General features: G+C 34.4%; 1 protein-coding gene across 20 annotated transcripts in view; it reads left to right on the plus strand.

The window, feature by feature from the left end:
- Window positions 1-17,570, plus strand: part of BAZ2B (bromodomain adjacent to zinc finger domain 2B) — a 321,736-nt gene that overhangs the window by 266,300 nt on the left and 37,866 nt on the right. For all 20 annotated transcript variants that reach the window (XM_058694256.1, XM_058694274.1, XM_058694265.1 and 17 more), the window contains 6 exons: window positions 3,962-4,102; window positions 6,483-6,737; window positions 7,478-7,692; window positions 8,628-8,702; window positions 9,507-9,750; window positions 16,647-16,709. In XM_058694256.1, the coding sequence (XP_058550239.1) occupies window positions 3,962-4,102; window positions 6,483-6,737; window positions 7,478-7,692; window positions 8,628-8,702; window positions 9,507-9,750; window positions 16,647-16,709 (993 nt within the window). The remainder of the gene's footprint in view (window positions 1-3,961; window positions 4,103-6,482; window positions 6,738-7,477; window positions 7,693-8,627; window positions 8,703-9,506; window positions 9,751-16,646; window positions 16,710-17,570) is intronic.

A 17,570-nucleotide genomic window follows, 5' to 3' on the forward strand; every position in this document is an offset into this window, starting at 1 on the left:
AGTCTTCTCTGTTAGGTCAAATGGTTTGTTGTGAAATGTCCTTGCAAAATCAGAAAGTTCCATTGTGAAATCCTAGTATTTGACATAGCAACAAAACATAATATTATATCATGAAAAGGCTTAGGTGAAAAGTTGGTAAATATTGCTCTTTCAAACAGTATATCAGTTCTAGAAGAGAGAATACTACACAAGTTTAAACATCTTTAAATTTGGCCTAAAATAGCACACCCGCTTTAAACTTTAGTTTCTGGAAAAAAGTATCAGATAATAAGAAATCTATTTAATTTTGATATGGGGAAGGTGTATTTGCAAGCACATCCAATCATAATGTATGCAATTAAAATAATTAAGAAATTAATAATTTTGGAGTAGATGTGGGAAATATGTCTTAGATATTTTGAAATTTGCAAATATAAGTAGAATATTATTAATTTGTATTAAAATCTGCTTTTGTGTATAATTGAAAATAGAAGACATCAATTATGTTTGTCTACAGAATGAAATATAAAAAGTAGAGGAAAAAATTGGCTATCGAATATGTTTAATGACTAGTACAAATGTTAACATCATTATTTATATGGCATTTGTGGAATTAATCATTCAGCAAATTAATCAATGTTTAAATAATTTTTATTTGCTAAGGCACACTGAATATTTCTGTTAAAGACATATGACAACTATTGTAGATGGAAATAAGAACAATATTGAGACCAGTGGGAGAGGAAAGTTGAACTCATACAGGCTTGATAGGGAGAAAGATAAAATCATTAAAAACTTCCTTGAAGTGTCTGGCAGATTGTACTCCTGGGAACTGAATAGGTCCATAAAGAAATAGGTGAATAAGTTGGTTCCTCTGACCTCTAGAAGCTTACACTAAAGTGGAAAAGATGAACTTTAGACAAGTAATTGTCACACAGTGCAATAAATGCTAAGTTATATGGGAGCCCCCCAAAAGAGAAATATTAAAATGCCTGGAGTAGTTATGAGGAGAATAAAAAACAGGCTTTATTTCTGTGTTAAGGAAGAGAAGTTCTATATTCCAGGCAGAGGAGATGGCGTATACAAAGGTACAGTGTTGTAACTCAAAATGACCTGTGGGGCAGAGAGGAGGAAGGTGCAAAGAGGGAGTTAGTTTTCACCATATGTATGCACCTACCTTGGCTTTGTTTTTCTCCTTCTTCTCCTTCTCCTCCTCTTCTCTTTACTTCTCCCCTTCCTCCCTGTCCTCCTCCTTGTCCTTTCTCCTCCTCCTCCTCCTCCTCCTCCTCCTCCTCCTCCTCCTCCTCCTCCTCCTCCAAACAATACCTCAATCTGGTTACATTATCTTCTCAACACAGGTGTATCACACAATGTAACCAGAGCATGGGAAATGAACTGGGAATCATGACATAGGAGACCAAAACTTGTGTGGGACTAGATCGTGACTGTCTTTATAAACCATTTTAAATATTAGTTGATTGTTGAGGGGACCCAGAAGCTCTAGTTCTTTGAAAGTTATCTTGTATCTGAACCACAGGATTTATATTAGTCTTATACAGTTCGTTAAGGTTCATTAAATAAATTAGTGAGTAAATTCACCAAATTCATTGCATTTAGAAACTTCATGTTTCCTGAGAAGTATCCCTAATACTTCAAGATAAGAATGGATACCTGTCTTTAAGTAATAAAGGTCCTACAAATTTCTAAGATTTCTTGGAAAGCTCTGTTTTATCTTAAAAATTGATGTCATTTTACTCTCTATTCCATATTATAGCCATGCTTTTAACTGGAAAAAATACTGCCTATCACTAGCTAAAACTGGTATTCAAGAATGTCAGGCATATTTACCTCATGACACGAAATGCGCTCTAACTCATTGTTGATGTATCATTGAAGTGTTACATACCCCCATATTGCCACCAATGTGAAGTTGGCACAACAAAGAGAGCATTAGTGTCACACATGCCCTTTCTTTTTGAAAAGAAATGGTGACCATTTTCAACAGTTTTTAGTGAATTTTAGTCTCAATTTTTAGTTTTGTAATTACTGTTATGAACATCATTAAGATTCTTAATGATTAGAATTCTGGGTTAGTCCTATATAGTAGAAAATTTTACACCAGCCACTTTGAAATCTATGAGACATTTGTTTTTTCTGTTGGTGGTTGTAATTCATTATTCTGTTGAGTGACCAAAAAGTTTTCCCTTCCCTGGAAAAATTCTTAGAGCAACATTTCATGTGTTTATAAATTGAAAATCCAACTCTGGGAAAAAATTGTTCTACCAATGATAATTTGATTTGAAAAATCTATACTGCGTTGTGGGAATGTTGCATGTTAATTGTGTATGTTTTATGTCATTAGACCCTTAGAAACTTTCAGTTATAATCAATAAGATTAGTTGTAGCGCTTTTTTGGTGTCAATAATCTCACAGAGTAGCTTCCTTAACATTTTCCTTCCAAATGCCTGCTTGAACCAGTAACCCAGAAATTTAGAGGCAGTATAAAAATGAGCAGTGACGTGAGCATATCATATAAAAAGGCTCTCATGACCCAGCCTCTGGCTCTGTATCATGATACTCAGCAACTGTTCAACCTGCAACCTACACTCCACCCTGGAAACTACTAGCAATTTTTCAGATACACTGTGCTTTCTCTACTCTGCCTGGAATATATCCTCTCCAGTCCTCTCTGTCCCCCACCTACCCCTATTCCTTGTGGCATAGCACTCAATGTGCTGTCTTAGCCATGATAATGGAAACAGAGATAGCTAGAATATGGGCAAAAATGCTACTATCAGATAAGAAGCAATAAGTGCAATGTTAAAATTATAGGTTGGGCTATGAGAATTAAGATAAATTGATAATAGGGAAGAGGTGGTAGTGTTTAACTAGGATTCAGATCCACTAGGTGGGAGTAATGACCTTGCTGATTGGAGCGCACCAATATAAGGAGGTAAGGAAACAAGATGTTCATCAGGAATAGCAAATAGTTGGACTAAATCCACATAAACTACAAAAATGGGAGATAAGATTGAAAAAGAAGAGTTTTAATTCAAAAGTAAAGAGTTGGACTTTATTTTGTTAAAAATTAAAAACAAAATTGAAAGATTTTTAATGAAGAAAGAGACATGACCGGCTTTACAAAAGTAAACCCATCATTAATGTGTCAAATGTGTGAGGTAGTAGGTTAGAACCGCCTGATGATTCTACTGTTATTTCTCCTCTAAATAAGAATTGTATTTGAGGCATGGCAATAAAATAATGACACTAATACTATTAAAGAAAATATCGTGACTTCTTCTTCCAGCAGAGTGTCATCTCCTACAACAGGGAGACAGGACAGTTATTTCCATATTATTGTCATTACTGAAAATATTTTTTGAATGCTTTTGGAATTGCCTTCAGAATCCATTTTACATTCCCTTAAGTGTTGTTTATAGTGGCAAATAATATTTTGATTTTGTTACAGGTGCTATCTTAAGACTAGCTAATGAACTTTGAAGGAACTGCTTTTGCAATTCAAGCATGTTGCTTCTGCTTTCATGCTGTAAATCCTCCCTTGCTTCCTAGAGCTACACAAAAACTTGTATTAATACTAACTAACCGTATTTTATGTTTATTTAGCCATGTGCATTTTATGTATCTGCTCTTATTAATAAGTATTTCATTCTCTTATTGTAACCTGGGTAAGGATTGAATAAATTCTGAATAATGGAATAATCTGAGTTAAACTAATATCGATAATATAAACACACACACACACACACACAGTCATAAGACTATTTGAAATTCAAAGGGTGAAAACACTAAAAAGCAAAATAAGTCATTGTTTCTATGTAGTTCAAAGTCTATTCCTAAATCTCTTAGGGGAATTCTGTTTGTGGAAATAATAACACTTTGTTAACTTTTTAAATGTTAACTGGAGATTTTTCAGACACATCCAGTGATTAAAGAGACTTTTGGACATGGTTTTATTTTTAAGGAAAAAGAACGGTTGAAGCAAGAAAAACGTGATGAGAAAAGATTAAATAAAGAGCGTAAACTGGAGCAACGAAGATTAGAATTAGAAATGGCAAAGGAACTAAAGAAGCCTAATGAAGACATGTGCTTAGCAGACCAAAAGGTAATTTATTATGTAACCATTTCATTAATAAATTTAATTTTTCTGTATCCCACCTGATTCCTTTGCCAGAGTTGCCGTTATAAAAGCCTTTTGTTTTTAACCAGAGCCGTAGATTTCCATGTCTAGGTCAATCTGTGTTTCCTGGATGGCCACCAATAAACCTCTCTAGAGCTCCTATGCTAATAATGGTACTTCTTAGTACGTAAATGGAGCCCTGTAAATCTTTTTATTTTTATTTTTGTAGGTTTATGTATTTTGAGAGAGAGAAAGAGAGCATGCACCAGGGAGGGGCAGAGAGAGGGAGAGAGAGAATCCCTGAGGTGGGCTTGAACTCACAAACCACGAGATCATGACCTGATCCCAAACCAAGAATTGGACACTTAACCCACCGAGTCACCCAGGCACCCCTAAACCTTTTTAAATTTAAGTAGAAATACTGAAGAAATCCGTAAAGATGAATTATAGAAGTAGATAGGATTTCTATGTGTCATTTGATTCTTTCCAGGCAGTTAGGTACAGAAATCTCTAACTCCTCACCACGCCCCTATAGATATTTACATAAACTAAGGTTTATAATCTATAATCTCCTTCAATGCTTTAGTAATTATAGCTAACTTTTGAGTATGTTTGCTACATGTCAGGCAGTGTGCTAAGTGCTTTAAATAAATTCTCTATTTAATCCTCACCATAGTCCTGTGGAACTGGTATTTATTATGCCCGTTTACAGATGGGAAAACTGAGACACAAAGAGGTTAAGGAACTTGCCCAAGATCAAACTTGCTAATAAATGGCAACTTGGATTCAGTCTCTAGTTTGTTCAATTCCAGAGTTCATACTGTTTATTACACTGAAAGCCAGGAAGTATATCCAGCCAAAATACCTCATATGTGTTTTCTCCTCTATCATGCTTCACAGACATGTAATGTGGCTAAAATATATTCATATATATATATAATAAAGTAAACATATATAAGTAAACATGTGGAAAGAGCAAAATAATCTTGGTATCAGGCAGGATTTCACATGTTTATGAATAGAGATCCATTTTGTTTGACTATAGCTAAGAAGATGGTATTTCTAGAGAATTGTATCGATCCTGCATATCATCTCTACAATATTATCTTAATACTATTATACTTGATCAGTGGCATCTATATTTACTTATATGCCATAGTCATCTGATATACAAATAACGATTGTCTCTTGATTTGTGCAGGCTCTCTTCTCAAGTGCTTAAAGTGGGGCACCTGGGTGCCTCAGTCAGTTAAATGACCGACTTTGGCTCAGGTCATGATCTCACGGTTCATGAGTTTGGCCCCTGTGCTGACAGCTCAGAGCCTGGAGCCTGCTTTGGATTCTGTGCCTCCCCCTCTCTCTGCCTGTCCTCCACTAGCACTGTGTCCCTCTCTCAAAGATAAATAAATATTAAAAAAAAAACCTAAAAACAAAAACAAAATAAAGTGCTTAAAGCAAACTTTTAACACTCTAGTGAGGATTTAATTGTATTAATATTCTATTTATTTACTTAGCATAAATGCTTGTAAATAAAAGTGAAAGTATACATACTAGGTTTACTCATTGGATGTTGAAAATTTCCTAAGCCCAGAATGGGAATATACAGTAGTTAACACATTTAATAAGCTTCATAGTGAGTAAATATTTTTTAACATCAAATGAGCTTTATCTTTCTGCATCTTTCTTTTTATTTAAATCCATATGCACTGTATCAAATATATGTTCATTTTAAGCCTTACTTTTGTTAGCTTTGTCATATACATTTTTAGAATCCTACAGAAATGTGTGTGTATGATAAGGTTCAAGAAAAAAGTCTCTGAATTAAATGTTTCTTTTTTTTTAAGTTTATTTTTATTTGTTCTGAGAGAGAAAGAGAGCAAGTGGGGGGAGGGTCAGAGAGAGAGAGAGAATCCCAGGTAGGCTCAATGCTTTCAGCACAGAGCCTGATGCGGGGCTCAGATCCATGAATCATGAGATCGTGACCCAAGCCATGATCAAGAGTAAGTTGCTTAACCGACTGAGCCACCCAGGCACCCCCAAATTGTTCCTTATGTTATCTAATTTTTGTTCCAGCTATATAAACTATGTTTTATAAATATGTAAGTTAATTAAAGTTAGTGTTCTCTTTTGCAGACATCTAAGTTCATGTTGAGTTCAACCAAAATTTATTGTTGGTTACTTGCAATCAAGAACCTATCTATACTTAATACCATGGGGTTGTAGAAATGCCCCCAGGGGATTTAAAATCCAGAGGGAAAATCACTGGTATAATACAGGAAAAAGAAAGATAGCAACCTGTTTTACTTCAGAAGGTATAAAACCATGGCTTTTAAATTATTTATTATTTATTTTATTTTATTTTCAGCCTTTGCCAGATTTGCCTCGTATTCCAGGACTTGTTCTCTCTGGAAGTACATTTTCAGACTGTCTCATGGTGGTGCAGTTCTTACGAAACTTTGGTAAAGTTTTGGGCTTTGATGTGAATATTGATGTTCCAAACCTGAGTGTTCTTCAAGAGGGATTGCTAAATATAGGGGACAGCATGGGTGAAGTACAAGACTTGCTTGTGAGGCTCCTCTCAGCTGCTGTATGTGATCCAGGTCTAATTACAGGATACAAGGTAAAAAAAAACAAAATATAAATTTTTTTAAAATTTGTACTATCCGTGAATTGTTAGCTGGTGTTAGCATATTAGCAGAAGGTTGTATAGACTGATCCAGTTTTTTTCCACATGTCTCACCGAGTTAAATGTAGATTTGCTTCAGGTTAAATTGGTACAAACCTAGAAAAATCTGATTCATAGAACCTAAGGAATATAGATCATTCCCAAATTCCTCTTTTTCTCTAGCTGACAGCAAAAACCAAGTTGACTTAAGGAAATACCCATGTGATATTAAACAAAACAGGATTCATAATTCATAAAGCAATTAGAACTTATGCGTGCTTTCCAAAACTATACTGTGTTCTCTCTGAATCACTGTGAATAACTCAGGCTAATCAAAGCATCTACAGACCAGCACATGAAAACTCTGTAGTGCTCAGTGGATACCCAGTACATTAAAATTTATCTTAATTTCAACTAAGATACACATTTGATATGTTGTACAGTGAGAAGCTCCTAGATGTGCCTGTTAATTACTCCTCCATTTCCCTATCCATTCAGTATAGCAGGCAATAGAACCCGTGACACCACAGTACTAGTGCTCTGGAGCCTACTCCCCACAGCGCTACTGATCGAATGTGAATAAAGTCCTTGTCAGTAATATCTATATCATGTGATATTGATTTTTTTAATATCTTACTGTTTTTATGTTATGAATGGCTACGATCAATACTGATAAAAATGCCAAACTTTTATAGGCCAAAACAGCTCTTGGAGAACATTTGCTGAATGTTGGTGTGAACCGAGACAATGTTTCCGAGATCTTGCAGATTTTTATGGAAGCCCATTGTGGACAAACTGAGCTTACGGAAAGCCTGAAAACCAAAGCTTTTCAGGCTCATACTCCAGCACAGAAAGCCTCAGTCTTGGCTTTCCTGATCAATGAACTGGCATGCAGTAAGAGTGTGGTGAGGTAAGCATATACCCAGACTTTTCTGTTGGTGATTCTTTTCTGTCTTGAGTTTGTCTAATCACAAAGTAATACAAATTTTCTTACAGAAAGTTTGAAATTACAGAGTAACACAAAGAAAACAATTACAGTTAATCTTACCATTCAGAGATAATTACTGCTAATAATATCTTCATGTATTTCTTTGAAGTCTATTAAAAAATTGGGATCATACTGAATATAGTCTTTGTTTATATAATAAACTATATTTATTTTAAACTATATTTAAAAGACTATAAATATAGTCTTTTGTTTATATAATAATTTTGTTAATTATATATGGAAATGTAAAAATGTTTTGTTTTGCTTTTTTATTTTTGCTGTGGTGCCAGAATCCAGCACCAATGAAAGAATCCAGAATTTTTCTTTTTTTGACATCTTTCAATCATAGATGACTACCTGATTTTCCTTAGTAAGGCATTCCTAGAATTACCTGGCTACTTTTTATTTTATTATGTGCTAATTCAATATTAATAATTTTAGTTTTTCAATTTATTTGTGCTTTTTTTCAAAGTACTTAACCTCATTCAAGAGTCAAAGTAAGTTCTCCACTCTAGTATTTCAAGATTTGGTGAATGAATCCATGTTCATCTTGTTCTTGCTATTTGTTATTTACAGATTTAAATATGTTAGTTTTAGTCTTTTACCTTTGTATGAAAAGGATCAATCAAAATATTTTGGAGCCATGCATTTCTACCATTATTGGACATCTTAAGTTTCCTATATGTCTCTAAGCTATGATAATATATTAATATAATTTTCAATTATTTTTGCTATTCATAGGCAATCATTATTTTTACTAACTGAAAAACTATCAATTTGCTTATTACCAAATCAAATTATCAAAGTGTCACATAATTGATTAATTTATGTCTTCTAATAAATTTTTGCATTGACAGTGAAATTGACAAGAACATTGATTATATGTCAAACTTGAGGAGAGATAAATGGGTAGTAGAAGGTAAACTTCGCAAGTAAGTCCTGTTTTATTAAAATTAGTTTACTGTTTTTCATTTGTACAAATTCCCCTGTAAAACATAGAAATTGCAAAGATAGAATTTTAACTTCATCTAAGAATTAGAAAAGTTACAGCTTAATTAAGATGAGATGTGAAATTAATGAAACTCAGGGTCAGAATTTACAATGGACAAGAGATATAATGAGATTCATTAAGCTCATATTCTTTAAACTTAGAAGACAGTCCATTTATCTTTATTTCAAAGAAGTCAAACAATCACATTTTCTAAGATTGTTGTTGCCATCCGGTTGCTTTTGTCATAAATAGAATCTGTTTGGAACTACTTCTTTTTAAAAATTGCTTTCTAATTAAAGTTTGCTTTTACAGAGCGTCTAACATATCCAAATGTATTTAGCATTAAAACCTAATTAGCCTCCTGCCAGGAAATTATGCAACTTCTATGTTAAAAGGGTAGTTTCTTTGCAGTAATTTGAATTGAAATTTATTCAGTCTGATAGTATTAGATCAGGAATTATCACTTGGCCATTGCTAGAGTTAATCTTTTCAGCCTTCTAAGTTTTATTTTTTTAAATGTGTTCTAATTCTAAAGGGATATCCTGAATAATTCTTGAAAGTTAATATATTCTATAATTTCAGGAAACATATTTGTTAAATTTCCTTAATTCTAATTTTCACTGTCATTGATTTATTCCTTACTGGCAAAAATACCTTATGGTATTTTTATTTAAAACTCATGTTTTTTAAAAAGTACAGAGAGAAGGCTTTTCTTCCATATCATCATTTTTTTTCATATTTAAAGGCTCAGAATCATTCATGCTAAGAAAACAGGCAAAAGAGACACGTCAGGTGGCATTGATCTTGGAGAAGAACAGCATCCATTGGGCACCCCCACACCAGGACGCAAACGAAGAAGGAAGGGAGGAGACAGTGATTTTGATGATGATGATGACGATGATAGTGATGAACAAGCTGATGAAGATGATGAGGATGAAGAAGATAAAGAAGACAAAAAAGGAAAGAAGACTGATATCTGTGAAGATGAGGTAATCAAATTAGGTTGATTTTAAACTCAACTAATATTGCACAACATATTGGAACAATAACACAGAATTTGGAGTCCAATGGATTTGTGTTCAAACTCCATTTTGACAATTACCGGCCTCAGTTTCTTCCTCTGAAAACTGTATGTTACAATATTCACCTCACACAGTTTTTTGTGATAATCAGGTCGCTATTGAATACAGTTCCTACACATAGAAGGCACTTATACTGAATAAAAGAAGTGCGGTTTTTCTTTTTATATAATGACTTGAGCATTCTCCAGAGAACTAGGCGGATTCTTAATTTCAGGTATTCTCTTTTATCTATTAGCATCATATCTTACATTTGTAAAATTCTTCATGCCTTAAAAGTGTTGTTAGGTTTAGTGAGATTGATATATTTCTTAAATACCAGTTTATTATGTGCCTAGCTCTGGCCACTTTTGACCAAAGATGATTAAGACACTGAAAATCCCCTCTCATTTTATGTTCTCATTGAGGAAGATTTGCAGTAACCAATGTAATGTGCTAAGTGTTCACTGATTTGATAGCAGTATTTACAATGTACTATACAGTACAAAGGAAGGGCATTTAACCTTTGGAGGACTAAATTCTCACAAAGGCTTTGTGGACTCATTAGCTGAGGCTACAAAGTGGGCTCCATGTTGCCTGGGGAAGAATCTGTAGAAATGTTCCAGGCAGAGAGAACAGCATGAGCTATTCAGGCACAGAAGCCTGAAACCACAACATGCTTTTTTGCTTTAAGGGAATTACAAGTGCTTCAATGGTACTAGACAGGCTCCTATCCAATAGCTGTGAACTAGGCTTTTATACTTTTTTTGGTGATAGGAACCATTGAAGGGTTATAAGTGAAGCAGTTGCATAGTCAAACTTGAGTTTTAAGTGACTATATATAGTGGAATATAGATATAGGTCTGGGTAGGGCAAGATCAGAGGTGGGAAGATCAGTCAGGAGATATTGCCATAGTTTAGATGAATTGTGAGGGGGTCTGAAACTAGACCAATGGTAGTTGGGATGAAGAAGGAGGAAAGGACTCAATAAATACTCAGTGGGAAGAATGAGTAGTATTTGAAGATGGGCTGTGTAGATTGACAGAGGGGAAGGATTGATTCCCAACTATCTGGCTTGGGAGACTACATGATATTGTTGCCATTAACTGAGAGAAATCAGGAGAAGCAGAGTAAATAGATGATAGAGAAGTAGGGGAGGAAGTACAGATAGTTGAAGATAGGAAATGATGGTAGGCTTATTTTAGATACGTTGAATTAGAGGTGCCTATGCAGAACTTGAGAAGTCAGTTGGATTTAAGAATCTGAAGCCCAGGGGTACCTGAATGGCTCAGACAGTTGAGCATCGGACTCTTCATTTCAGCTCAGGTCATGATCTCACAGTTTGTGGGTTTGAGTCCCATGTCATGAGGAGCCTGCTTGGGATTCTCTCTCTCTCCGTCTCCTCTCTCTGCCTCTTCCTCCTCCTCTCTCTCTCTCTCTCTCTCTCTCTCTCTCTCTTTCTGTCAAATACATAAACTTAAAAAACCTGAAGCCTGAAGAAGTTAGTCTTTAAAATATAGATCTGGGAGTTATTAGCATTTAAACAATAATTTAAAGTCATAAGGTAGATAAGTTTTCCCAGGAGGATTGATTTAGTGAAAAGAGTAGTGGACTGAGGTTGGAACCCCAGGGAACGTCAATATTTAAGATCTCACAAGGCTTTTTGCTGAAGAAGGAATAGTCAGTGAGGTAGAAGACTTCTATAGGGGGTCAAGGATCCCCAAGACCACCTCCAGAATCTGTGATTCAGTAGGAGAGCTCACAGAACTCAGAATCTAGTCATGCTATGCCTATGAATTCTTACAGCAAAAGGAACAAAGCACAACCAGCAAAGAAAAAAGGCCATATGGGCCAAAATCCAGAGAAAACCAGGCTCAAGTTTCTAAAAGTCTTTTCCTAGGGGAGTGACACAGAATGGGCTTAATTCTTCCAGCAATAAGTTGGGACATATGAGAAATATGTTATATACTAGGGCAGCCCATTAGAGACTTGATGCCCAGTGTTTTTACCGAGGCCTGTCACATGGGCACCCCCTGCATAGCATGTGCCAAAATTCCAGACTCACAGAAGAAAAGTATGACCCACATTGTTATATCAGTTTAGTGAGCCAGTCTTATCAGAATGAAGGAAACCCTTTAAAATCCAAGTTCCCAGACACCAAGGGCCAAACTTGTGAGCATCCTTTCAAAGGATAGCAGGCAGACCCATAGTGTTAACTCTTTTCTAGTCATGTAGTAATAAAAGCCCAGAAAATTAAGCATTTCAAAAAGGAGGGAGTGATAAACAGTGTTAAGGCAGCAGGAATCTAGTGCTATGAGGACTGAGAGTGTTCTCTGGATTTGGTAACATAGATGCCATTGGTAACCAAAGCCAGCACAGTTTCATTAGAGGAATGGGAGCAGAAGCCAGGCTGTGACTGAGAAAAATTAGACAGTGAGAAAGTGAATATGACTGCTTTAAGCATTGTGACTTAGCAGAAAGGGTAGTTCCTAAGACGAAGGATTTTTCAGATGTGAAAGACGTGAGATAATTTTTGGTTGAAGGGAAGGAGTCAATAAAATGGGATGGGGGTTTGAAGAATAAAGAGAAGAAAATATTTAATGGTGTAAGGTCCCTAATGATTTTGGAGGGGATTCAGTCAAGGTGGATGGGCTAGCTTTGAAGAGTTGCCTACAGAAAAGAAGGCAAGGCCATAGAGAGGTGTGTGTGTGTGTGTGTGTGTGTGTGTGTGTGTGTGTGTGTGTGTGTGTGTTTAAGGGAAACTACCATAAGCCACAGAAATGGACATGTATAAGAGGAAGATACAGGTTGAGGTTTACCTTTTACCAGTAAGGAATGCTAGAAATATTGATAAGGCTGCAGAATGGCACTCAAAAAAGAATTTACTGTCAACCTTTCCTTCTGCCCTCAATGTCAGGAGTATTTAGCTAAGAAAGTCTAGAAAGAACTATTTTCCTTTCCTGCATCAACTAAGTACTGCTGGAGAATTAAAGAAAAAAAAATTAGAGGGATGAATTTATTGATGGAATGTGTGAAAATAATGTCTAATCAAGACCAATGATAAATTACTGAATCAAAATTTTGACTGCATCTGGATAATGTGGAGGAATTAACAAGATGATGTGCTATACAATTCCCTTAAGTAAAAACAGCATACATGCAAAATGTTTTCATAAATTCTTCTCCATCTTATATTTAAACCAAAATGATAAAAATCACTAGAATAAGCTTTACTTCTTTGAGTACCAATCCAGAAAAGAGACTGCATTGAGATTCCTTGCATAAATCAATTATTTTATAATGTTGTAGTTTTGAAACCACTTGATCGTATGTTTCATGCTGTGACAAATAATGTGAAGGGTATTTAATTTGGATATCAGAATTGTAATTACTCAAACAAAAGATACCATTTATAACCAATCTGCTTCATTTGCCAAGTGGAGCTGTGTCCATAGCAGGAATTAAACCTTTCTGACCAATATTAATCACCTTTTCATAGAATTAGTATCACTCTTCAGCACTTAATGGTATAAATTGCTTTACAATGTTAACTCTCATAAATTTTAAAATTCTCTAGTGGGATTTCAGTGTATTCTACTGGGTAGTTATCCCACTAAATTAGAGTTTATTTACAGAAATTATTTGTTTTGTCTAGCTTTCTTTTCTCACATGGAAAATTAACAAACTATACATTTCTTTTTTCTTTAAAGGGGGATTTAAAAATCATTATTAATTATTTAAAAATTATCATTAATGTTTTTTAGACCAGATGTATTATTTAAAGTAGTACTTTATTTTTTTATGAGTGTTGAATTATAGAGTTAATTAGATAGTAAGTTTTCATTGATCACAACCCTGGAAAATGTATATCTTGTTATTCATGTGAGAAAACAGTTTAAAAGCTTTTAAAAATAATAAATATTTTAGGACCTAAGAAGCCAAATTAGCATTTCCTTTAAATGATTTGAGAGCTATTCTTTATATTGAAGAACTGGCAGCCACTTATCAATTTCCTATTTAATAAAAGTTTAACTATTTAAGTGAATCTGACTGATAGGCACATTATTCCTCCAAAAACATATGTGGCCTCTTATTTAAAGTATAGTTCATGTCAGTAGTTATACTCCTTAGAGGATTAATTGCAGAGGCCCACATGACCTCTTTCAGTGAGAAAATCCTGCCCTTGACTAAGTCATAGAAAATCCTGCCTTTTGTCTCAGCTATGATTCCCTTTTCTCACTCTTGATTCCTTCAACACATGGAATATCCCTAATACTTAGATTTGTGTTGAAACCTTTGTGAACTTTAACGTCACATTTTAGGATGTAAGGTTATGTGGACAATTAACCTTCAGTATACAGGGACAAATAATGGCCCTCTCTTTGGATAAAAAACCATGGAGAACCATGGCAGGGATAGATTCTGTGTTCTTAATTTTGTCATTGCCTTTCTCTCTGGTCTTTCAAGTTCCTTCGTGTCTCTTAAAATTATAAGGACTATTAGCCAAAAGCTCCTTTAAGTAAAACTTCAGTAGACAGTTTACTCCCTTTTCATCATAGGAAGAGTCTTAGAAATAGCAGTTAGTTAATTTGGCTGACAGATAGCTACTTCGATGTCTTATTTCAAATACCTATTGATTGAATTGTATTTTTACATAAGCACATTATCAAACATTTATCCTCTGGTCAAAAGATTGATTTAGAATTATATAGATATGTAAATATGTCTCTGAGAGTCAAGATTTAAGGATTTTAGGTTTCTTTTAATCCCAAATAGAAACCCTATTACTATTAGCACAATTAATATGCCTAAATGCTTCTATAATTTGGTTCACTTGATTTGGATAAGGGGTGGATAAATGATGGGTAATGGTAAAACTAACGTGATTTTCCTTTCACTTCCTTCTATTGGGGAGATAACCATACTGGTCTAGAAATATCTGTTCATGAGTGGTTGGTGACGGTGTACCTTTGTAAAAATGATTATAGAAAGTGAATATCAAAGTGTTTTTTTTTTTGTCCTAAGATGTATCTGCATCTTCTCATTAAAGTACAATTTTCAGAAAGAAGGAAAGTAACTGTATTTATTTATTAGATGCCAGGAACTATGCCAGTTGTTTCAGATCTGTTTCTTGTTTAGTTCTCACAAAAATCCCATATCACAGATAATGTTATCATCAATTTACAGATTACAGAATAGTCTTTGAAGAGTTAAGTACTTGGCCTACATGAAGTAGTGCAGCTGAGATTCAAAGAAGCACATATACCTTCTATTATTTCATGCTTTTCCTCTCAAACATATAATTTGGGGCAAGTTTTCCTATATTTATTTTCTAGAATGAAAGAAATTCATAGTCACATATATACTTCCCATTTATGAAATTATAGTAGAGATTATTTTTCTTCTAAAAGCTCAATGTGTTCAAAATGTAACATGCCTTCTTTGCTCTAAAAATGACTTGATTAATGGTACTAAGATTTTTGCAGTCCCCAGATGTAAAGCCTGAACATCATAGTTTACTCCTTCCTTCATCTCCCTCACCCTTCTCTGCCTCCTATCCATGACTTGTCAGGACTTAGCAGTATTAATTATGTAATGTCTCTTATATCCATTTGCTTTTCTCCTTTTCTATTTCCTTGACCCTAGCAAGGCCCACATTCTCCTTCCCTCTTGAATCATTGCAGGGATCTACTAATGAGATTTAACAGTTCTAGTCCTTTCCCTGCTCTAGGCTATCTCATAACTGTTATCAGATTAATCTTTATAAAACATAGTTCTGATATTTAATGGCCCTTGAGGGATATCATTGTCCATTGACAAGAATTTACAGCTCTGACAGGTTAGCCCTAAACTCATCCTTTCCTCATCTCCCACCTTATCTCTTGATGGACCTTTGAGGTCATGATATGCCAGACTTTTTCTGGAATGCCCTGCCCTTTTTTCTCTGATCAGTCAATTCCTAAGCATTCTTCAGTAGCTGATTAAAACACAACTTCTTCATTCTTTCTCATTGCCAAGTAGTATTCCATTGTGTATATAAACCACAATTTATCCATTCATCAGTTGATGGACATTTAGGCTTTTTCCATAATCTGGCTATTGTTGAAAGTGCTGCTGTAAACATTGGGGTACAAGTGCCCCTATGCATCAGCACTCCTGTATTCCTTTTGTAGCAACGTGGATGAAACTGGAGAGTGTTATGCTAAGTGAAATAAGAAAGACAGATACCATATGTTTTCACTCTTATGTGGATCCTGAGAAACTTAACAGAAGACCATGGGGGAGGGGAAGGAAACAAACAAACAAAAAAGTTAGAGAGGGAGAGAGCCAAAGCATAAGAAACTTATTAAAAACTGAGAATAAACTGAGGGTTGATGGGGGTTGGGAGGGAGGGGAAGGTGGGTGATGGGCATTGAGGAGGGCACCTATTGGGATGAGCACTGAATGTTGTATGGAAACCAATTTGACAATAAATTTCATATAAAAAAAACACAACTTCTTAGTATAGATTCTAAGTATAGATTCTTAGTATAGTTTCCCACTAGAATAAATCTCTCCCTCCCCTGAACTCCATGACTCTTAATCTCTACCTGTCTTGAGAGCCTTATAGCTCCCTACTATTTGGTGGTTTTCATTTTTTAGTGTTAATGTTTTATTTGTCTCCCTACCAGATTATTAATTTATAAAGAACAACAACTGAATCTTACTCATTTCCATATGCATATTATAGTACCTTGCATATAGAAGACTTTCATTATATATTTGCTGACTGATTGATTAAATAAATCTTAAAAACAGGTAAATGATATGTATTTTGTTATGTATAGGATGAAGGTGACCAAGCAGCAAGTGTTGAAGAGCTAGAAAAACAGATTGAAAAACTGAGTAAAGTAAGCACTTTTCAGATTACAGTTAACATCTTTTTTGCAGTGTTTTAAAGATCCACCTTGTATGGGATTAGTTTTTCTGGCTGCTAACATAAAAATAAGTTTTTTATAAATAAGTAAAATGAGGAGCTCTAGAAACATTCTCACAATTAAACCTTAAAAGTTTAATAACAAGATTAAAAGCCTAAACTTAACCAGGGCCTATATTCTTCAGCTCTTCATTTAAATACAAAATAGTATAAATGCATTGTTTTATTTCTTGAAAGTAATTGTTTTTAAAATTCAGTCAAATGTCATGGTAATAGTTTCAGCATCTTATGTTTTATTCTACATTACTATATTTGTGGATTATATTTGCACTGGATTTATAAATTACATATTTACATACTTATGATTTTAAAAATTCAATTGAAAATTGAATTTCGGTAGTATTAGTGAAGTTTCAAATGGACTTCTGTAAAAAAGATGTATTTTTAAAAGTATTAGTATTATGAGATTAATGTTATGAGATACCTGTATATTATATCAATGTTAGATTCATCCCAAATTTATCCCAAAATTTAGCAATTTGTTGCTTAGGTTTACAGTATGAGTATAAAAATAAGCAAATACAGATACGGTCAATTACATATGTTGTGAGAGTTATTTGTTATACACTATATACTCAATAGAACTGAGCCAGTTTGTTCTGGCCAGTAAAATAGTTGATCACATTGTTTACTACCAAGCTTAAGATTTGCTTTACTATAAGATAACTGGTAAAATAAAACATCTTTTTAATCCATGGTAACAAGACTATTCCAATTACTTTCAAAATAATTACTAACTATATTAAGTGTTACTGAAATTGAAGTCAGGCATAGA

Source organism: Neofelis nebulosa, chromosome 2 (assembly GCF_028018385.1).
Source record: "Neofelis nebulosa isolate mNeoNeb1 chromosome 2, mNeoNeb1.pri, whole genome shotgun sequence".
Taxonomy (NCBI): Eukaryota; Metazoa; Chordata; class Mammalia; order Carnivora; family Felidae; genus Neofelis; species Neofelis nebulosa.